Source organism: Syngnathoides biaculeatus, chromosome 18, assembly GCF_019802595.1.
Source record: "Syngnathoides biaculeatus isolate LvHL_M chromosome 18, ASM1980259v1, whole genome shotgun sequence".
NCBI classification, from domain to species: Eukaryota; Metazoa; Chordata; class Actinopteri; order Syngnathiformes; family Syngnathidae; genus Syngnathoides; species Syngnathoides biaculeatus.
In genome coordinates this window covers 13,198,010-13,220,229 of record NC_084657.1, presented here as the reverse complement: position 1 = coordinate 13,220,229, position 22,220 = coordinate 13,198,010, and the positions used below count along the sequence as shown (strand labels likewise).

The 22,220-nt window shown below is 42.9% G+C and overlaps 3 protein-coding genes and 1 long non-coding RNA gene across 7 annotated transcripts in view; 2 read left to right on the top strand and 2 right to left on the bottom strand.

Moving 5' to 3' along the window:
• The window catches only part of usp28 (ubiquitin specific peptidase 28), a 19,968-nt gene extending 18,230 nt beyond the window's left edge, over window positions 1-1,738 (top strand). For all 4 annotated transcript variants that reach the window (XM_061802314.1, XM_061802313.1, XM_061802311.1 and 1 more), the window contains one exon: window positions 695-1,738. In XM_061802314.1, the coding sequence (XP_061658298.1) occupies window positions 695-870 (176 nt within the window). In that variant the 3' untranslated portion in view covers window positions 871-1,738. The remainder of the gene's footprint in view (window positions 1-694) is intronic.
• Window positions 1-3,983, bottom strand: part of LOC133491345 (uncharacterized) — a 5,286-nt gene extending 1,303 nt beyond the window's left edge. The window contains exons 1-3 of the long non-coding RNA XR_009792389.1: window positions 3,867-3,983; window positions 1,839-1,994; window positions 1,451-1,500 (exon numbers count right to left, since the gene is read on the bottom strand). This is a non-coding gene — a long non-coding RNA (uncharacterized LOC133491345). The remainder of the gene's footprint in view (window positions 1-1,450; window positions 1,501-1,838; window positions 1,995-3,866) is intronic.
• On the top strand, window positions 3,906-8,694 carry orai2 (ORAI calcium release-activated calcium modulator 2). Its single transcript, XM_061802316.1, has 3 exons — window positions 3,906-4,071; window positions 5,632-5,885; window positions 5,972-8,694. The coding sequence occupies exons 1-3, from the start codon at window positions 3,933-3,935 to the stop codon at window positions 6,494-6,496; spliced, it is 918 nt and encodes a 305-aa protein (XP_061658300.1). The 5' UTR covers window positions 3,906-3,932; the 3' UTR covers window positions 6,497-8,694.
• bckdk (branched chain ketoacid dehydrogenase kinase) lies at window positions 6,801-22,220 on the bottom strand. Its single transcript, XM_061802315.1, has 11 exons — window positions 21,822-22,220; window positions 18,844-18,912; window positions 18,657-18,767; window positions 17,168-17,215; window positions 16,212-16,331; window positions 16,042-16,140; window positions 14,895-14,968; window positions 14,519-14,647; window positions 13,232-13,321; window positions 12,997-13,152; window positions 6,801-12,393 (listed from the first exon to the last, which is right to left on the bottom strand). The coding sequence occupies exons 1-11, from the start codon at window positions 22,059-22,061 to the stop codon at window positions 12,249-12,251; spliced, it is 1,281 nt and encodes a 426-aa protein (XP_061658299.1). The 5' UTR covers window positions 22,062-22,220; the 3' UTR covers window positions 6,801-12,248.

The following is a 22,220-nucleotide window of genomic DNA, read 5'->3' as shown; positions in this document are numbered from 1 at the left end:
CCAAGCATCCAAAATACGAAAAAGAAAGACTTGAATTGACTTTTTGACTTCACTTGGATGGATAGAAATTGATTTACTGTACTTCGATGTGCAATGAGGAGTTTTTGAATGCCAATATTTCTGTCACTTTGAGTCACTTCATCCAAGTGTACAATAAAATATTTCTGCAAATACGAGGACGTGTGTGTAACGTTATCATCTTTGATGTCATTTTGGTCGTTATCTCGTGCGAGCGGCAGAGTCAGCGACAGGCGCTTCCGTCTTGTCAGTAATCCGCACGGGTACATCACGTGCCTGGTTCTGGACAGACCGGAATCATCGTCAACTTTTGTGCTCTGCGGTTCAGGCGTTTTGTCAACAACCAGTTCTTTTGTCATTGTGATTTGCAGTTACGGCGAAGCTTCCTAATGAGCTATTTTTGCTTTGCAAATCAAAACCGGGGGAGAGTCCCTGGCTCAGCCAAAATCACGGATGAACGTACGCGTCACAGGTTTAACATTTACCAGATCAGGACGGAAAGTCCCTCTTAACGCACCCCAACACACACAACACAAGATAATCAGTCAAGATAATTGTTTAGACACATCCGACACTCGGGAGAAATTCTTAAATCAGGCCCGATTATCGTGTTTTGTTTTTTTTTTTACCCCAAAAAAAAACGCAACGTTACCACCCTTCTCCTTTCCCTGTGCAGACTCGCTGCAGATGAAACTAGGAGAGTTCCTGCCCCGCGTGCTGGACTGCTCGGCCGAGACGGCGGTCCTCAAAGACCCCCCTAAGGTCCACGTGAACCAAGCGCACGACCTGTGCAGCCGCCTGGCCGCCGTCATGGAGTCCATCCGCAACACCGCCGTGGTCGCCGTCAAGTAACGTCGGTCACCGGACTTTTTTTTTTATTTTATTTTATCCACGCGTGATGGCCGACGGACTTCCGGGTTTGAACTCGTGTGACGTTTCCTGTTCACATGTCGCCATCCGCATTAGCATCAGCCGGTTGAACGTAGCGGGGCAGCCGTTTTGACCCGGATTAGTACGAGGGGATGGGTGGATAACGAATTGATCGATTGGCGAGTCGTCGCGTCTTCAGGCACTTAATCGAGCGTTCATTTTCTCGATTAATCAATCGAGGAAATGTAGTTGAATTCCCATCCCCTAGCACACACATTTTAGCAAGCTCCACCCACTTTTAAGTGTCACGCACAGTATTGTTCCTGGCGAGAACTTGCAGGAAGTGACACGGGTAAAATGTCACGTTTGTCCTCAGACAAATCCTGCTGATTTACCTTTGTTGTTGTTTTTTTTAATGTTTTGTTTTTTTTATGACTTTCTATTTTTCCAGCGCAGACTTTGGTACATTGAAAGTCAAAACGTAAACAGAGCGACGGAGAGATGCGATAGATAAGAAGAACGTGCAATAGGCTTCTTAACGAGAGGCCCGTTTTTAACCAACCTTCTGGGGGTTCCGTTGATCCTCACGGAGCAAACACTGTGCTTTAATCCCTGTATGTAAAAAAAAAAAAAAAAAAAAAAAAAAGTGTATTTGGCATAATTTTTGACATGAACCCTTCCCCCAGTTTTGGGTGAATAAACCTTCTCAAATGAGATTTTGAAGTGCAAGAACAATTCATTTCTATCTTGTGTGCCACCGTAATCCCCGTCGCCTTTACTCAATAAATGATATACATTTTCTGTTCTCGTTGCAAATTATTTCACCCCATCTTTATACGTAGAGTTTATCCAAAAAGTCAACACACCCTTGTTCAAGTCTGAAGATTTTATCATTAAAAAAAAAGAAACATAATTTCAAAGCTTTTTCCATCTTTGCTGCAACCTCTAACCTGTGCAACTCCATCCATCCATTTTCTTCACCGCTTATCCTCACGAGGGTCGCGGGGAGTGCTGGAGCCTATCCCAGCTGTCAACGGGGCAGGAGGCGGGGTACACCCTGAACTGGTTTGCCGGTCAATCGCAGTGCACATGCAGAGTCACCTTGCCTGTGTGGGAAAAAAAAAATGTATTTTTCTATAAAGGAAATGAACAAACCAGCTGAGGTAATGTGAGCGAAACCACACAGTTTTATAAATCGGGGTTGTGACTGTGTTCGCCGTGAACCAATCACATTCAAACTTACGTTGACTATTTCTGCTTTGTGCATTTACTGCCCTGCCATGCAATTCTTAAAACAAATAAAACACTTTAATCATTTTGTTTATGCGTAGATGACAGCTGGCTCAGTGGCAGCTGTCCAATGTGCACAGCTACATCAGTGGAGCAATGCAGAGGGGATTTTCGGAGGCATCCCCCCCTACCCACCCCCAAAAAAAATAGAAAAAAACAAAGCCATAAATAGAAATATTTCATAAATAACATGCAGCGCTCCGCACTGAAATGCTGGACTCAAAGCTGTACAGAATTCCCATATGCCGTACAGTGCCATGAGAAAGTTTTGTCCCCCTTCTAAAATTATGTTTGTTACTGCACCAAGTCTGGACTTTGACTTGGCCACACCAAAACCTTCATTTTTTTTTTTTTTAAAGGCATCAGTTGACTTGTTGGTGTGTTGTGAATCGTTATCCTGCCGCAGAACCCAAGTGCGCTTCAGTTTTTTCGTCAAGTGATGAACACTCTCCCTCGGGATTTTTAGTGTTCTATCACTCGCAGCATGTTGTCCAGGTCCAGAAGGAGAAAAGCAGCCGAAGACCATTACACCACCACCATGTTCGACTCTTTGTATGATGTTCTTTTTCTTACATGCTATGCTACATTAACGCCAGATGGAACGATACACACACTTTCCTTGGCTCAGTTCATATAATATTCTCCCCAAAGTCTCATGAATCATTAAGATGGTCCCCTCAAGGCAAGACGAGCATTTCCGTTCTTTTTGACCACCAGTGGTTTTGACATTTGACCTCTGTCATGGATGCCATTTTTATCCAGTGTTGTGTCATGAGGCCTCCACTTCTTGTGAAGTTGCCCCGAGTTCCTTTGTGGCCTCCTGGGTGACTCACCGTTGTACTCCGTGTGAGGATAATGGCTCTCCCTATGGCTCAATTGAATCCAAACTGATGTCCATTCATCCCTTATCCTCACTAGGGTCGCTGGCATGCTGGAGCCTATACCAGCTGACTCAGGGTGAGGTACACCCTGAACCGGTCACCAGCCAATCGCAGGGGTACATATAAACAAACCACCATAGAGTCTTCAATTAACTTCCCACTCTTGACTGTTCTGGAATTTCTTTTGATCATGACATTTTATTGCAGTTTTTAATTAGATCTTTTGTCGGGACAGATTCTGTTTTGGTGATTTCTTGATCGAACTGGTCTGGGCGTAACCAAGCTTGGATGTGATGAGTGAAAATTAACCCAAAATTGTCATTAGCCACAATTAATTCGTTATTTAACAATGGGTTAATTAATTAATTTTCCACATAGGGCTAGGTAGTTTTTAATATTTTTTCCTTAAGCAATGAAATCATTTAAAAAGAGCATTTTAAGTTCACTTGTATTTGTCAGATATTTACATTTGTTTGATGATCTTTCACTGACAGTGACAGCTGTTGAATTCAAATATCGATGTTAACATGGGGATGAGGGGGGGCTGGCGGTGAATTGAGTTAAAGTGGGAAAATGTGCAAAAATATAAGAATTTAAGAAGGGGGTCTTCTTGTCTTTTCACTCTAAAAGTCCCCCCCAAAAAACTCTACGCTTTTATGTTGAAGACACACCCAGCCCAAATCTCGCTTTATCTACCCTTTTTTTTTTTTAAACAACACTGACAACTCGATTAAAACAGCTCGCATGATGAAGCATTTACCAGGAGAAATTGTCAACAAATAATAACATCGTGAGCATAATATTCACCTCAAAGTGTGAACAAAACTTGCCAACGATTGGACTCGGGGCGGAAGTGGAGAAGTCGTCAAGTCCATGGAAATGCAACCCGGAAGCTGTTGCTCACTCGTCAATGTAGGAGGGACGTGGAATGTCCGCAGAGCGGCTGCAAGCTTCTCTTTTTCTCTCCTGTGTCGAGCAGCTCACTCACTGCCACTCCAATTTTGTCGTTCAGGTGAGTCCAAATAAAACCATATTTTTATCACCGAATGGACCGGGAAACTCGATTAGCCCCTCGCTAGCTAAATAACTTGGATAGCTAGCAAAAAAAAAAATCTTCGAAAAAATGATTTTTTTGGAGGGGGAGGTGGGGGAACCTCGCCTGAAAAGCTGTTAAAACACAACGTTTATACTCCTAATATGTTATAAATTATTTTTTTCCGAAATAAGTATGACTTTCGCGAAAGTGTGTGGTCGGATCCCACTTTTGCCTGCTGACTTTTAAACAGCCCGTCGCCGCCGGTCTGCTGACGATATGTGCTCAAAGGCTCTATAAACATGGCTTTTTTCCCCTCCCATTTTTTAAATTTCAGTGAAGATTTTCATTAAAATGTAGAGATTATGTTAGTCGGTACCGAATGTCACCGGTGTCATACCGAGGATAATTCGTCTCCTTTTAATTTGCACGTAATAGAATGCGGAAGATGCGACGTTAGCCCGTGACGTTTGTTTTTCTTTCTTTTTTTTTAAACTTGAACATTCAGGTTAGTTGAGCTACCTGACACGGCCCAGTAAAGGCTTGTAAATTATTTTGTTGCACGGTTTATTAAAAATGTGGCGTTTTGACACAATTAGTGTCACATAACGAATGCAGTCCTCGCTTTACGCCAGCAATAACAATTTGAACGGAGTCAATCACAAACTATGCTGACTTCGGAGTAAAGATTTGCCTGACAAACTATTGTTATAAATCAATCAACTTTGCCTGATGTTTTTTGTTGTTGTTCAAATCCATTTACATTTAACTGTTTATTTGTGAATATTTATTTAGATAAAATGTTTCATTAAGGCATTTAAATTGAATGTTTTTTTTCTCCCGCAGTGTGTAATGTTGAAATTACGTTTTGACTTGGACTGGTGGGCCAATTATGCTACAAATTGGGATTTCAGGGAAACTACAAGAACATCTGAAGTTTGTTTGGCGTTCATCAGTCCTACTTTAAATGATGACCGGTGTCTGCTGACTCCCGTTTAACAATTCGATGTGACTGTTTAATTATGCTAGTGACCCTTGTGAGGATAAGCGGCTCAGAAAATGGATGCATTGTTTACTTCTGAATACAGGCATGTCCCTGGATATAGGAGGGTGTGCAGACTTGTGCAACCACATGATCTCACTTTTTTTTTTATATATTCCCGATTTAATTTTTTTTAATTCGATTTTGCTATTATCAGTTCCATGAATGGTGGGAGGAAAAAATTGAGACTGTTTATCTTGGTTTAATTTCTTCCATCCATCCGTTTTCTTAGCTGGTTATCCTCACAAGGGAATGGTGGAGCCTATCCCAGCTGTCAACGGGCAGGGGGCGGGGTACGCCCTGAACGGGTTGTCGGCCAATCGCAGGGCACATGGAGACGAACTTTAGTGTACAGCACAAGTGGAAGAACATTCAACAGTTATGTCGCTGGCATAGAATTATGAACATAGATGCATCCTCTGTCGTAAATAAATAACAATTTTCAGACCAATGAAGTGAAATTGTAGCATTTATTTATTTTAATTCTTCCCGATCAGGTATTATGAGCAGAGAGCTCAACGTGCCCACGGGCTCGCCGGCCCCGGGCATGTCGGAGCGGCCCCCGGACGGCGGCGGGGGCGGCGCCGGCGGCGGCATGGACTACAGGGACTGGGTGCGGCGCAGCTACCTGGAGCTGGTCAGCTCCAACCACCACTCGGTGCAGGCCTTGTCCTGGAGGAAGCTCTACCTGAGCAGGGCCAAGCTCAAGGCCTCCAGCAGAACTTCGGCGCTGCTCTCTGGCTTCGCGATGGTCAGTCACGTACAGCCGGCGCTTTTCTCGGACGACCCCCACCCCGCATATTTGAAATGCTTTTTGCTTGTGTTTTGCGGTGCGAGGTCGCCATGGTGGAGGTGCAGCTGGAGATGCAGTACAATTACCCGCGGGCGCTTCTGGTGGCGTTCAGCGTTTGCACCACCATCCTGGTGGCCGTGCACCTGTTCGCGTTGCTCATCAGCACGTGCATCCTGCCCAACGTGGAGGCCGTCAGCAACATCCACAACCTCAACTCGGTCAGCGAGTCGCCGCACGAGCGCATGCACCACTACATCGAGCTGGCGTGGGGCTTCTCCACCGCGCTGGGCATCCTCCTCTTCCTGGCCGAGGTGGTGCTGCTCTGCTGGATCAAGTTCCTGCCCGTGGACTCGGGCGGGTCGGCGGCCGTGCAGGACGGCGGCTGGCGGGCGGCGCTGGCATCCACCATCATCATGGTGCCCGTGGGCGTCATCTTCGTGGTGTTCACCGTCCACTTCTACCGCTCGCTGGTGCGTCACAAGACGGAGCGCCACCACCAGGAGATCGAGGAGCTGCACAAGATCAAGGTGCAGCTGGACGGCCAGGAGAGGGCGCTGCAGGTAGTGTGAGCTCCTTTGCTGAACGGGGGAGAAAAAAACGGCGCTCGCTGCTATTTATTCCAAAAACGTCGACTTACTGTACACTAGTGTGTTAAAGGCGTCCATTTTGGGCTACGTGCATTGCGATTTAAAGGGTCTGTTTTGCTTTTATTTTTTTTAAGTGGGGGGTGGGCATCCATTTTGTGCTTCAGTTGTACAATTTGTGCTATACATGCTATTGAAAGCCATTAGCGCATTATGCCATATCCGGCTTAAGCTCTTTAGTTCTCACCAGTAAGACAGTTCCGCACTCGTGAGATGTGCAACTCGTGAGTTGTTTTTTTTTTTTTCACAACTTCCAACTTCCTTCGACAAGGTGATGAACGCAACTTCATTTGCAGAGCACTTGAAAAATATCACAGCTGCACAGTATGTAAAAAGAAAAACGTTGAGGCGACTCAACAATATAATAGCGACGTTAAAAACAAAACACTACAACAGTGCAGTCTCAAGCTATGTTGAATGAAGCATTAGTAAAACTGTGGGTTACTAGTACTGTAATTGTCCACACCCCCCCCCACCCACCCACCCACCCATTTTGCTACCGCTTTTCTCCTGCTAGTATGATGAAAACATGGATATCAAGAATATTGACCAAATGCTTAACCGGCTTTATGCTCAAATGGCTTTCAATAAAGGTTAGTTGATTGGCTTGACATCCAGCTCAAGGTCCGCGTACTCACGCAAAGCAAATTAATTTGTGTAGCGCATTTCATACGGAAAGGTAATACAATGTGCTTTACGTGATCAAAAGCGCCCGAAAACAAAGAGACAAAAACGTTTAAAAGCGTGTACAAGTCCAAGTGGCAATTTCTTCCATTTGTGTGCGGCACAATAGCAAAATGCTACTTCGCCATGTTTGCTTTGTACTCTGCGCTCCACTATGTGACCCGAGTCAGCCGATCTCAGAGCTTTACTGGGTTTGTATTCCGTAACCATTTCTTTCTTGTATTCGGGATCTAAAACATTTTAGTGATTTATAGACCAGTAGCAGGACTTTCAAATCTATTCTAAAGCTGACTGGAATCCAGGACTTATGCTCTGACCGCTTTGTTCCAGTCAAAACGCCAGCCGCAGCTGTTTAATACTCTTTTTGGGGGAGTCCAGTCAGAAGACCATTACAATAGTCAAGTCTACTTGGAGATAAAAGCATGGATGAGTTTTTCCTGGTCTGCTTGAGACATGCAAGCCTCCACTCTCAATGTGTTCTTCAGATGGTGAAAGACTTTTGAAATGACTGTTGAAAGTCAGGTCGGAATCAATCAGAACACCAAGGTTTCGGACTTGGTGTTTACGTGTCATCTGCATAGCTATGATAGTCATAAAGTTCTGAAGAATTTGACCCAAGGGTAGTATATAGAGGCTGAACAGGAGGGGTCCAAGAACGGACTTTACTAGTGCGCGCTTTGTCCTCAATACCACACTCTGTGCACCAATTCAAATTGTTTTTTTTTTTTACTAGTATCGCTTTTGGCCTACTACTAGAAGTTTCTTTCGACTTGTCCCGTTAGGGGTCGCCACATCGCTTATATTTGTCTGGCACCGTTTTGAACGCCGGATGCCCTTCCTGACACAACCCCTCAGGGGGAGCCGAGACCCCTTTGGGATACGAACTCACGACCTCTCGTTTATCAAACCAATGTTCAAACCACTGAGCGATGGGACTTCCTGTATTTTGGCCCACTACTACAATGTTGATATTACTTTTACTGTGCTTTAGGTCCATATACAGTACTAGTACCCCCTTTTTCCTAAAAATTCAGCACATTAGTAGAAGTTTATAATTCCCTGGCTCATTGCCTTCTATTTCCATGGAAAGTTTATGAACCCCCCCCCCTCCCCTCTCCTTTTATTCTTGTTGGATATCAACTTTCTGTCAGCGTTTGCGTTTTTCACGTAACTTTTTTTGCCACTCCGAGCGTGAGGTCCATTTGCCAGTCGGCGCTTTGTCGTCATTCTTAGCGTTTTTTGTTCCTCAGATCGCGTGACCTTCAGCTGGATATCAAAGGAATATTTGGGTATCTAGTTTTGTCTGTTCATTGGCGTGAAATATTTTCACAAAAAAAAAAAAAAGGGCTACGCTGTTCTTTGTGCCATGTTGTTGTTGCCACGGTTTCACATGACATGCTGTATATCTGTTTTGTGTTTTTTTTTTTTTTTTTTTTTTTTTAATCTGAAAACACTAAAAGTGATTTTCTTTGTTTCAGGTAAAATAGATACACAGTTATAGAAAAAAAAATGTTTTTCACTGGACAGCGATGCGTTGTTCCCTTTTTGTGCTATGCACTCACAGGTCACATTATTAGGAACACTGCCTTCGTTAAGATGAAAAAGTCACAAGGCGTGCTTGATTTTGCTGTACAGTACCACGGCTTTAGTTGTATAATTACTTTTTTTAAACATAAAATGTAATTCCCCCTCACCCACCCAGTCATGTAAACATTGTTGCCGTTCAAGTGAAACGACGCACTTTTGAATTCAATTTCCAATCTCATTAGGTAAATTATCATATGGAATTTTGTAACTACTATGCCCCTGCTCTCATGTATGAAATTATTTGACAAAATTCGTTGCCTAGTTACCAATAATGCTCCAACGATCTGCATTATATCCGATTAGATTATACTTCTTTTGATGAAGTAGCCTGTGAGTGTATACATTTTTTTTCCTTATAAGCTATTTTTGTGTCAATGTTATCAAAGCCATATTTGCCATGTTAATATTTGTCACGAATGGACGGATGTCCACACCGCACAAGTGATGATTTAACTGTTAAGTCTTAATCCAAATTTGGTCTGTTACACTGTTACACTATTTTTTTTAAAGTCTTTGTTGACAAATCTCACAAAAGCCTTCGAGTGCTGCTTGAAGCGATACACTTCCATTTTCTCACATGACTGTTCAAAACCAAAAGAACGTTTTAGTTTTTCCCAATTGTGACGTGTTAGCTACGACGACAGCAACTTTCTTAATTAGCTAAGTCTTCGCTAATTAGCTGCCCTTCCTTAGCTAGCTACCAAAACGGCAACTATCTTAGCTCGCTACAAACGCCGCAACGTCCTTGACTGGCCAAGAAAACGTGAATTTCTTAGCTGCCATCTTCTCTAGAGAGACACCGGGCCTTGAGTTTTACACCTGCGCGAGATCTCCAGTACTTCCTCGCTTTCCAACTAACTTCCTTTGTTCTCATTAGCGATAGAAACACGGGTAGTGTTTCACGTTGTTTGACTTTGCCTTCCTCCTCCGGGCAGCGCTTGAAACGCCTCCTGTGTTAATATTGAACATAAACCGCAGTTCTCGTAACAAGCGTGTGTATTCTATAAAGTTGACCTTCACATCAATTATTAATGCTCGCTGCTAACTCACAGAGAGGTAACAAGTTACTTAAAGGTCAAGTGTCATGCCTATAAACATTCTAAAATAGATATCGTAATGAAAAAATACTTACATTATTCACTTCAATGTCCATACGAAAAAATAAATATGAGCATATGCTTGTCGAAAAAAAATCCCTCGAGAGGGTTTTCATGGCGGGAGTGACGAAAAGCCATATACGTCAAAATACTATTTTGTGGTGAAAAAAGGGATTAGCCCATTCCGGCTGCCTTTTTTTTTTTTTTTTCATTAATAACACTAAAAATCATGCATTTCATAACAGTGGCACTTTAACATGGTTTGACATTTTTTACTCTTTCTTTTTTAAGCATTTTTGTTTTAGAACCAATGCGTTTTTTTAAATGTCCTTTTGAATTATTTTGTTTTTAACCAAAATAATAACACACATTTTCACTGTCTCCTGTCCGAAGATAGTCGGGCTAGACTGTGCACACGATGCCACCTGGTGGCCGTGTGAATAATTACAGGCAGCTGCATCTTCATTGCACTGAAACATAACATGTTTTGGCTCTTGGGAATGACTATGTACTAAAAAAAAATGAACAATAATTTTAAAAAGTGTATGCTAAAATAGAAACAAGATTTTTTTTTCTTGTCCATAAATACTTCCAGTATAATGTGATGTGAATCATATCTAATTTGCATGTGTATTTATACATCGGGATAAAATCCAGTACTGTAGTGTCGAACCATGGAATGACAACAGTCCAAAACAATGCAAAGTTTTAATGCAGAGAACATCATGAAAACATAGGGTGGCAAAACGGCAAATAATCATCATACATCTTTTTGTCGTCATTGTGTACACTAAATTCTCTGTGAAGAGAAAATGTACAAAACCTTGAACGGCCAGAAGACAAAAACTCGGTGCCAAAGTCAGGCGACAGTGACTTCACTTGAAAATGTTTTTAGTTTTTTCTTCAGTCAGCTAGTTTTCTTCTATTAACCAGCAGATGGGGGCACCGGGCTTCAATGTTTCATTTTCGTGTGCTATTCACTGCTCACATGCACTAACTACATATTTACACACATGGTCTATTGAAACCATACGAGTTCATTGCATTCATTCTTCAGTTCAGTCACTTAAAAGTGGCATTCATTTAAAAAAAAAAAAAAAAAAAAACCAATGTTGCGAAAAATGAGAAATCGGGACACCCATTGAGCTGAGCTTAAAAGAGCTAAACGTCAAAAAGATCGTTCCCTGGCACCAGAACTTGTCGAATTTTTGTTTTGAGAAAAAAAATTCCATCTTTCACTTTCATTTGAGTCTACCTTTTTCTTTCAAAGTAAGAACTAAAAAAAAGATTTGATCACACTACCCTCCCCTCAAAAAAATGCTTTCATAAAAAAATGTTTGGTTATTTTGGGTGAAAATAATTTTTAAAAATTGGTACGGATGTATGCACATAAATAATGAGATTGGTTTGGGGATGGCGGGGTCCCAGAAAAATTAAATTTGAAGACATGCAGAAAAAAGTTTTTGTTACTTCAAAGGGGAGGGGCGTATTGAGAGGCATACATAGTGGAAAAAAATTCTGAAATAAAAGTTGATTATGCATGCAGGTAAAAGTCAGATTTTTGTATTTTATAATTGTGGAGATGCATGCATGAAAAGTGTTGATCGTTTTTAACAAAACTGAAAATACATTAAAAAAGGTTTTGAAGAAAAAAATATTTAAAAATGCAAAACAAAAACAACTTTAGTGGGTTTTCTTCAACTCCTGTTGAGATTTAGATTATTTTTTTGATGGACAGGCTAAAAATGTTTGGGTTTTTTTTTTTTTTATGAAAAAAATATAAAAATGTTGCTGCACACCTTTGTGTCAGTGCTGGCCTGGACATTGCGGGGAAACCTTGAAAGAAAAAAAAAAAAAAACAAGCTCGCTTAAAACAAGCAAAACTCCACAAGACGCTGATACTTCTCCGGCGTGCTACCGTTACGCAGCAAAAGTCAAAAAGTACAGTACGGAAAACGGCAAAGGCAATGAGAACCAGTGAGGAACCACGCAGAGAAAAAAAAAAAGGCAAAAAGCTTCAATAAGTCCCAAAAAAATAAAAAATAAAAATCTGCCAGTCCAAAAAAATGAAAACATGCTTTTTTTTTGGGCAAGTGAGTTGATCCTTCATCTTTCGAACTTGGAGTGTCTTCATGAGGAGTAACTTTTTTTTTTTTTTGTAAAGACATGACGCAGAGTTTTGTACCGATAACTAATCCCAAAAAACAAGTCCTCAATTTGAGAGCTAACATAGCTTATAATTCTAAGGCAAAAAGAAAAGAAAAAAATAAAGACGAAATGTTGCAGGAACCGCAAAGGCGAGGGCGGAGTCACACTCGGAAGCTTTCGCCCTTCCCGTCGATGTGGCGCAGGCGCAGGTAGACGTCGGTGCCGATGCCCTGCATGGACTGGATGGACAGCGAGCCCCCGAGGTACTCGGCGTAGGCCCGCGAAGTCGGCAGCCCAAAACCAAACCTGAAACCCCCCCCCAAAAAAAAAAAAAAAAAAAAAGATTTTGAAGTCAAATATTTGCAGCGTTTTTTTATACTGTATTTAAAAATGTGTGTATTTTGAGACGCCCACACAAATATTTTAAGGGGACGGAGGATTTCAATTTTGAGGGATGCACGCACAAAGTTTTTTCCTAGGGGGGGGGGGTGAAAGCGGTAAATTTGTAAATTTATGACCAATGAAAATGGTTTGGTTTTTAAGATGCGCATTAAAATATTGTGGTCATTTTTCCAAACAATTTCAAGATGCATGAATAAAAGCTGCCGCTCCGCATTAATTTTGATTGTAATTATTACTCCCCAAATTAAATTTGAAAATCTTTTTCAATGTCAGAACTGTTGCGATCATAAAACTTTCATTGACACTGAAGTGTGAGAAAACTCCCCCTAGTGGTGTGCAAAACAACTGCTGCCTGGGTACCTTTCAGCTGTATTTAACTTTTAGGTTCAACACACTTGCGAGGAATCTTTAAGACCCGTTCTGAAACTATTTCGCCACGATTTTGATTTGAATCAAAGGTTCGGAGAACCGTGCAATTTGGGAAAAGCTAGCGAGTGCGATCGTCACCCGTGCATCGGTCCAGAATGGTTGCCGCTGTTGGTGATGTTGTCGAACAAGTTGTTCATGCGCGGGTCCTGCGCGCTCTCCTCGGCCGTGCTGAAGTGGTAGTCCATCACCTTGTCGATGATCCTGTGCGGGATGCCGCCGCCGCGGTCTGAAATCCTGTACGCGCCCCACACCAAAAAATTAAGCCCAAATTAAAAAATTCAAAAGCTCTCAGGGTGGTCGAAAAGCGACTGACCGGATGACGAAGTCCATGTCGTTGTTGGCGATGGTGACCACCACGTCGGGGACGTTGTAGGGCGTGTCCAAGTGGCTTTCCATGGTCGCCCTGACGACATGAGACATTTGACCAACCGCCCAAGCATTTCTTAACGTGGACTACCGTCATTTCTGGCCTACAAGCTGCGACTTTTTTCCCCGCAGGCTTTCAACCCTGCGGTTTATGCGGTGATGCGACTAATTTGTGCATTTTTAAAACGGCCACAAGGGGGCTCTCGAGTAGAAAAGTTAAGAATGAGACCGGTGAATTGTTGAATGTCCCCGTTTTCGAACGAAAATTGAGATCTTTTTTTCTTCTGTCTTCGAACGAAAATCTGTACTCGAACGCCCCCGAAAAAACACGGCAATAACATATTGCGCGCGGACACACCAGCGGACCCACAACGCGCTTTGTTATTGTCAATTCAAATGCCCCTCGGAAATAACAATGGGCACGGCGCAAGAAGTTCCCACCCATGATGAGTTTTGTTATTGTCAATTCAAACGCTCCTGGGAAAAAAAAAAAAAAAAAAACGGAAATGACATAACGCGCACGGCACAACCAGCGCACTTTTGTTATTCGTTTTGAACAAAAAAATATATATTTCTTAAATAATTTTATTATATAAAGTATTTAAACTATACATGTATGTCTACTATGCAGTTTATTATCAGGAAAAGCTTAAAAAAAAAAGCTTTAAAAAAATCCTACTTTCTTGGGCATGGAACGCATTATTTCTTTTTCCATTCATTTTGATGGGAAACATCGATTCGGCTTCATCACTGTACGTTTCATCACTGCATGTGCCAAGGAAGTGACTTTTACCGGCCCTGTTAGTGCTGGGCTAGCGTGTTGCTGCTGTGTTACTGGCATGCCTCAGTGATATTTACTGGTAAGTTTTATTTAAACCGGCCCTGTTAGCTTTAGCGCAGCGCTGGCACTAGCATTAGCGCCACGCAAGTGTTAAACTCTTTCTGTGTACCGTCCTTCTTTGTAAATATCTTGTGTTTCAATGTGGGGACTTGCGGCTTTTACACAGCTGCAGCGTACGTATGCACCAAATGGTATTTCTTTTACAAATGCACTGTCGGCTGGGATTTACGGTAAAGCAGCCAATTAACAGCCCGCAAATGTCGTGTTTCTCCGTTGAATAGCAAAATAAAATAAACAGTGTAGTTGTTGTTGTTGTTGCCATCTGTTTGATCATTGGAACCAGAAAAATGACTTTTTCCCCGACAATTTCCCAAAATGTTTGCATGCCCGTACCTCATGGCGTTCTTGAGCAGCTCGGGCAAGATGTAGTCGAGCGGCAGCGGGATGAAGGGGAAGCGCGCCGCCACGTGACCGTTGATGCGAACTCTGGGAGAGTTGCCGTACTGATGCTCGCACAAACGCCTGCGTGCGCACACACACGGGGGGTGCGGGGTTAAACACACGTACGTGTACATAGTTACAAATAAATACACAAGAGGTGACGAAGTCAAAGTGATAAGCTGACAAAAGCATCGACCCGAGCGATAACCCGCAGAATAGTGCGTTTCTCTGTGTGTGCGAGGTAATCAGCCGCGGGTGACAAAATAAAACAAACGCACTTATCGCTCTGGCAATCGATCGCGTCAAACAACCAATCGGAGGCGCTCACCTGGCAAAGTCCACCCACTTCTCAATAATCTTCTTGGGGGACAAACGTCTGCAGATGATGCCCACGAAGTCGGCCTGAACGGACAGAAAATTGATGATGGAGGGAAGATAAATTGCAGGACAGCTAACGAAAAGCTAAATAGAAAGGTTAATTAGTTTGATCAAAGTTCCATATTTTCCAAATAACAAGCTGGTAGTAGTTTTTTAGTCCGCTGGGAGCCCTGCGGCATATTTAATGGTGCGGCTAAAATATTGTTTTGGGTTTTTTTTTTGTTTGTTGCTGGTGGATATGAGTTTGAGTACAACAAAACAAACGTTCAAATAGTTCAAACATGGCCGTTCCCTATCATGCTCTCGTGTTTGGGCTGCCTACAATGTGTAAAAGAAGAATAAGACTTTACTTTCAGCACGCGTAGTAAGCACAAACACAAAATATATATTTTTAATTTAAACCATTAAAATCTTTCACAAAACTGGCCAGTTGTGAAGGTCTTCCTTTTCTGACGTCTACCAGTGGATTAGCATGAAAGACTCTCGTCTTACCAACGGATTAAAAGGCGACAAGAGAACAGCACAACTTCAAGACGAAAATGAGAGCGACAGAGACTGAAATTATGTACGACGAGACTTTCTGAGGCTCTTCAACTCTGATACTGAAGATGACGACTTTAGTGGTTTCAGTGAACAGGAGGAGGAGGACGAAAAATGAACTTCTGTTACGTTTGAGCCGTTTTACTGCCGTGTTACAGTCACTGTTTGGAAACAAGGTATGTGAATAGACACTTACAAAAAGTCTCTCTCTATGAATATCTTATTTCACAACGTACCAATAAAACCACGGCGTATGGGGGTTTGGGGGGACGCTACATAGACTGGAAAATACGGTATGTAAACCGAGTAGAAACCCAAGATAGAGGAACAAGATCAACTTCCTAAACTGATAGATGGGCTAACTCGCGATGCAAACTGTCTTGCTAAATTAATTAGCCACCCAACATGTATAGCTATATATATAACATATGCGTCAATCGAGATGACTCGATCTGTAGTGTAGCTAGTCTAGCTTAGAAAACTTTCAATCATAGCTAATTAAGGAGGTAGTGAGGATGGCTGGACAGACAGACGGACAAAAAGATAGCGGGACGTACGTTGTCTTCGTGCAGGGCGAGGTGGTGGGTGGCCAACATTCGGATGCCCAGACGGGAACACAGTGTGGTGTCCAGGAAGTTGCGGAGTATAGTCTCGTCCTGGAATCACAAGAGAAGGCGTGAATCAATTGTAATAATAATAATAATACAGAGGCGTTTATTGGTCTTACTTGGAGGTGCTTGCGACACTCCCTGAAACCCTGCGCCAACATGGTGACCACGTCCTTGTGGTCGTCCAGCAGCTGCTGCACCAGCTTGCAGAAGCCAGCTTCCACGTCCTGATCCTTGATCTGCACCGGGCACGTTGCGTTACCCTCACATTACCGTGACACGTATTATTTTTGTATGATCATCTTTTTTTCCTGCTAACAACTTTAAATCTGTTTGCCTACGTTGCCGTTCTGTATCAATAGCATCAAAAAGGACAACGAAGCCGACTCGGCAGTTTTACACATTTCGGGGTTATAGTGTATGAACTTTGCATGATAACAAATTGTTTTGATTTGTGGAATGAAATATTGGGGAAAAAAAAACAAACAAAAAAAAAATAGACCAAATTGGAAGATCAAATGTTTCAGACGAAGAGCGACAAAATGCCGTTTTTATACAGCCTTTGACAGGCATCATTTTTCACCCCTTTTCCCCACGTCGCTGTGTGAAGGTCCCCAACACGGATTCTACGTGGGGTCCCTTTTTCAGTTCTTGCAAAAGCCAGGATTTTAGTTTCTGGGTTTTTTTTTTTTTTTTTTTTACCCCCATGTACAATATCTTTTCTTAATAGACAACAGTGCGCTGCCAAAACCATCTGAGTCAGTGGGCGTCTCAGAGGGTATTTCGCAACAACCGCCACCACCACCCAAAGCTCACTTGCCCTGCGCGGTCCTGCTGGGAAATTCAGCAAGTACCGACTGAATTCATCAAACTGGACGCCAGGCGTCATCTAATTATACGACTGCGGGGAAAATCCACAGGCGGGTCTTGCGGCCCTGAACTGGCACTTTTCTAAGCTCTTTGGTGTGAAAGACTGCACCCAGAAAGAAGCCTTGAAACACCCTCGATGAGGAACTCGACCTGACCCTGCGGGTGTTTACATTTATGTGTGTGTCCGTGTACGCGTGTTACTCACAGGAGGAAAGTCGCTGACCATGTGGTATGCCCTGATATAGAGTTCATGCTGGAAGAAAAAAAAAAAAAAAAAAAAGGGAAGAGCCTTCATTACTTGCAAGCAGGAAGCCTCTCAAGTGGGCCTCACGGGACATTTTCAACAAATTCTGGTCATTCGCACGCTGCTAAACTTGAACAAGTTTGCTCTTTGACGACTTCAACTGTTAAGTGGGTCACTCGCTGACCGCACAAAGATGTTTTATCGAGAGGAGACAGAGGAGTGCTTCGTGCGATGAGGGCGAGAAAGAATGTGGGGGAAAGTTCATCAAAAAAAAAGAAAAAAAAAAAAGAGGCAGCACGTTACTTATGAGAGGGGAAAAAAAAAATGTTTGTTCCCTGATGGTGTCCCGCTTGAAAGAAAAAGAAGAACACTTGACTCATACATTGGAACTCACACACACGCGAACTCGTCGTCAAGTTTCTGCATGAAAGTGAGGCACTTGGAACAATGAGTTTCGCCATCATGGACTTTCTGCGTCGGGTGAATTTAACAGGAAACAAAACAACTTAAAAAAAAAAAAAAAAAGCATAAAAGATTGGAGAAGTGGAAACTAAAAGCAGGGAACAGAATTGTGGTTTTTAAATTATCTCAAGCACAGTAAAAAATAATGGGTGGATCTACTTTTGTTATTTTATATTTATAAATGTGTGATAAGAAAAAAAAAAAAGTACGCAACCAGGATTTGTTCACTTAAAATGATACAATATTTACATATTAAAAAGTATTATATATAATTACATTGATTCCATACAAGTTTGCAGAAAAACAACATATTCATAATTTGCTCAATCAGAAAGCTGAAATAACCATTTTAACCATTCAAGTTTTCATTTCAAATTGAATTGATATATTTAGTTCACCTTTTTTGTTTCAAATATCTTGACGCATTTATGTATAGTTTCATTCAAAATGTTACAAATGGGTCCCTTTTTCCCCCCTGCACCACTGATGAGAGCAATTTGAATAAATAATGTAAACACTTGAATAAATATGTTAGCAAAGTAACCCCGCACACACACAAAAACAAAACCATCTTTTTGTGCTTGGCTGAGGTAACAACATCTTGATGAGAAGAAAATGGCAAGCTATAAGTCATCTATTCTATTAAAAGTAAAAAAAAAAATTAAAAATGGCATTTACTGGTAAGAAGCTTGATTAAAAATTAAAAAAAAAAAAAAAAGAACATGTGGCAGGCAGCCTCTTTTTGGTAGTTAACGCTTGAGAGGGTTGCCTAGCAACCAGGGCCCGCAACGCTGCCTTTGGCAGCTCGGATAAAGTGAGGCAAAGTTCAGCCACGACTTTCGCGCTGCGGGCTGCTACTTCAACTTTTTATGGTGCCGCTGTGCCCGTCACGGTTGCCCCCTCGCCCCACAATGGACATACCATTAGGTACACCTCAGAGTTTGTTTGCCACGGTCAGGAAGGAAAGAACTGAGGGGCGTTTGCTTACCACTTGCAGGATGGTGGGGTTGCACCCGATGATGAAGGGCAGGCTCCGGAAGCCCTTGATGCGGTGGGCGATGCGCACCGGCAACTCCTTGTGCAGGTACTTTGCGCTGCTCTGGAGAATCGGACCGAGAGCTCAAAAAGGAGGCGCGCGGGACGCGGGTGCCGCCGGGGCGGGACCGAGCGCTTACCAGGATGTGGTGTCCGTCCGGAGACTTGCCAGCGTACAGCAAGGTGGCTAAGGTGAGTCGCACCGAGGCCTGGAAGACACAGACACGCCGTTAAATAGGGATGGGCGAGTAATAATAATAATAATAATAATACCCGCTTTATTTCGAGGTTTCTGTTACACGTGAAGCCTGCTGATACCAGCCACTAGTACTGGAGACAAAAAAAAAAAAAAAAACCCACAAGTCCTCCTTGCCAGTAGTTGGCGCTCCACTTCAGCGGTTTCACAGGGTCACTCATTGTGTGCATGTGAGAGAAAAAGAAAAAAGTATGTTCATAATGATATGCAATTGTGTTCATTGAAATTGGATGTATCGAAAGTTCTAGCGCCATCTTAATCACTCAGTACACAGGAGCGAATGGTATCTGGTACTAGTGTCGATCTGAAAAAAAAAGGATCGAACATCCCAGCTTTTAGAATCACAACGTGATGACGTAACTACAAATAAAAAAGAAAAACAGAACACGAAACACTATGTGAAAAATATGTAACTAAAATGGGGAAAACTAAGTTTGCTTTTTATGTTTTTGATGGGCGGCACGGTGGATCAGCTGGTAAATTGTTGGCCTCACAGTTCTGAGGACCCGGGTTCCTGCCTGTGTGGAGTTTGCATGTTCTCCCCGTGCTTGCGTGGGTTTTCTCCGGGTGGGCGCTCCGGTTTCCTCCCACATCCCAAAAACATACAACATTAATTGGACGCTCTAAATCCCAGGTGTCAAACTCAAGGCCCGGGGGCCAGATCCGGCCCGCCGCATGATTTTATGTGGCCCAGCGTCGATTTCCATGATTCTTGTAAAAATCGGTACCAAAAACTCAAATGGTCATGTTTCATAAATGATCATGTTGGGACATTTTTGTGATACCAAACATGAATAGTTCAATAGTTCAAGAAAACATTACCCTTGATTTCTGATTCCAAAACTAGTTCATAAATTAATGACGTAAACATGATGAGATGATTCAATATTTTTGTTTCACAGCCGTAACGGCCCTCTGAGGGAAACCTGAACTACAATGTGGCCCGCGTGAAAAATGAGTTTGACACCCCTGCTCTAAATTGCCCCTAAGCGTGATTGTGAATGTGGCCGTTTGTCTCGATGTGCCCTGCGATCGGCTGGCAACCGGTTCAGGGTGTACCCCGCCTCCTCCCTGGGATGGGCGCCAGCACTCCCCGCGACCCTTGTGAGGATAAGCAGCTAAGAAAATGGATGGAGGTGAATCATCAAGTGACGAATGGAATTTATGGAGGAACTCTGCATACACTTTTTGCCAAATTTAGGTGGAGATTTTCTGACGTCAATAATCCCTTTGGACACGAAGGTTGGGGAAACATGGATGTACAAGCTATCAACTTCACAGGCGTGCACGTGAATTCATAATCAAGTTAAAAACACCACGTCAGACGCGTCTTATCCACTGCGCTTCTTTTCTGCAGATGGTACAGAGAGAAAAACGTTGCACAAAAATGCTGCTGGTGATTTATGCACATCTGGAAGCAGCGCGGGAAGATAAAAACTCCCCTTTTTTTTCCCCTAAATGTCTTCTTTTTCTGGACTCACGTGCATCCCGAGCTGCTTGGGCGCCTGACATCGAAACAAAACAACTGCTCTGGACTTGTAAACAACTGAACGCAGATTAAAAATAAAAATTTCTTTCCTTGGGACAGTGCCATCTTCACTTCACTCTTGCTACGTTCTAGCCAAAACAAAAGTATAAACTTTGCCACCATGTTGGTGCCAAGGAACGACAGCCACATCTTAAGAAATGTCAACTTATATCAGTAATTCATACATTATGTTTTCACTAAAATACTTTTCAGAGGGCAAATTCCTGCTTAATTCACAGGTGTTGAAGTGAATTGAGGAGATTTACTTAGCCATAAATTGGACTTTCCCCCATTTTGGTGACAAGGAACTATGCTGAACCACATTGAAGAAATTCATTTAGACAAAACAATGCTTTTTCCACCATTTTGTGGCACCTATTCACGCACACAACTCTTTTGTTATTTTTTTTTCAGACAGCTCATTTGGTACTTCAAAGTCTGCTGAAGTGAGATTTAGACAAAAGTAGCGCTTTGTTTGTCAATGACCTATGAAATGAACTGAGACATTCCGTGTGGATAAAAATAGTGCTTTGCCACCTTTTGCAGCAGCTGGGTACCAAAGAACTCCATTGACGTCAGTTTAAGAGTTTTATTTAGACGAAAAGTAAGTGATTTCACACTTTAGGCCGACATCTTGGCGTCCATGTTTTCGGTTGAATAAAGTGAGCGCTTTAACTAATATGCAGCACGCATTAAATGTTTTCAGGTTAAATACACTCCGATAAAGATTTATATTAAAAAATAATTAGAATAATTGTAACAGAGTTATTCTTAAAGTGTGTCAAAAGATTGAAACTGAGAACTCCTCGTGGGAAGAAGGGAAAAACATCCTGTTGCGTTCAGGGCCCATGAGCAAAAATAGGTTACGATGAACGTGACCGGTGAGGTTTCTCCGACAACTGTGCAAATTATTCTAGACCACCAGTGAAATGAATGTCAACAACAACAAAACATTTCTTTAAAAAATATGTGACGAAACAAGTAACTTTTGATTGAAAAAGTGCGGTGTCGTTAAAGGGAGAAAGCCGAGCGTGATATTAACGTGACCCCGGCCGCCACCATTTCAGAAGGCATTGATTATATCGACGCCATTATTAACCAAAGTATGACACTACTCGTTGATTACACAAGTAGAAGTTTACCGATATAAACGTGTTAATGATGGGTATAAACGTCCATAATGAAGCTCGAGGGGCTCCAGAGGAACGTTTGGAAGAAAGTCATGAAAGAGAATGACCGTCAGTGAACGCAGCTGACTTCCAGCTAGCCGTTAGCATTGCTGTCAGGCTAGCTATCGTCACAATCAGCCGCGCTGAACTCGACATCCTCCTCACCTTCTCCGCCGAGACGTCAATGGCCGACTGGTTGTAAAACGATGTCACCGTCTTGGAGCGCTCCCGGGCGAGTTCGGAGACGCCCTGGAGGGAGGACGTGGACCTCAGTCGGCGCCCGCCCGCGTTGGACGCCGACGGTGGTGGTTGAGCTGCGGGTAGCGCTGGTGCCATTGTGGTGGCGGGCGCGAGGAAGAGGCTGCCCAGCCTCGGCCTGGCCCGGCTGGCCGCACCGCTCAGCATCTCCGCCGCGAGTCCCGGGCGGTCCTTCTCCCGGAATTGGGTCCGGCCTGTTACGAGGCCGGCATTAGGGGGTCACGTCGAGGACGGTGCACAAAGGCACGTCCTCTTATGTTACAAAACCGACCAGGTCTAGTGGAAGGAGGAATGCATCTGCCACAA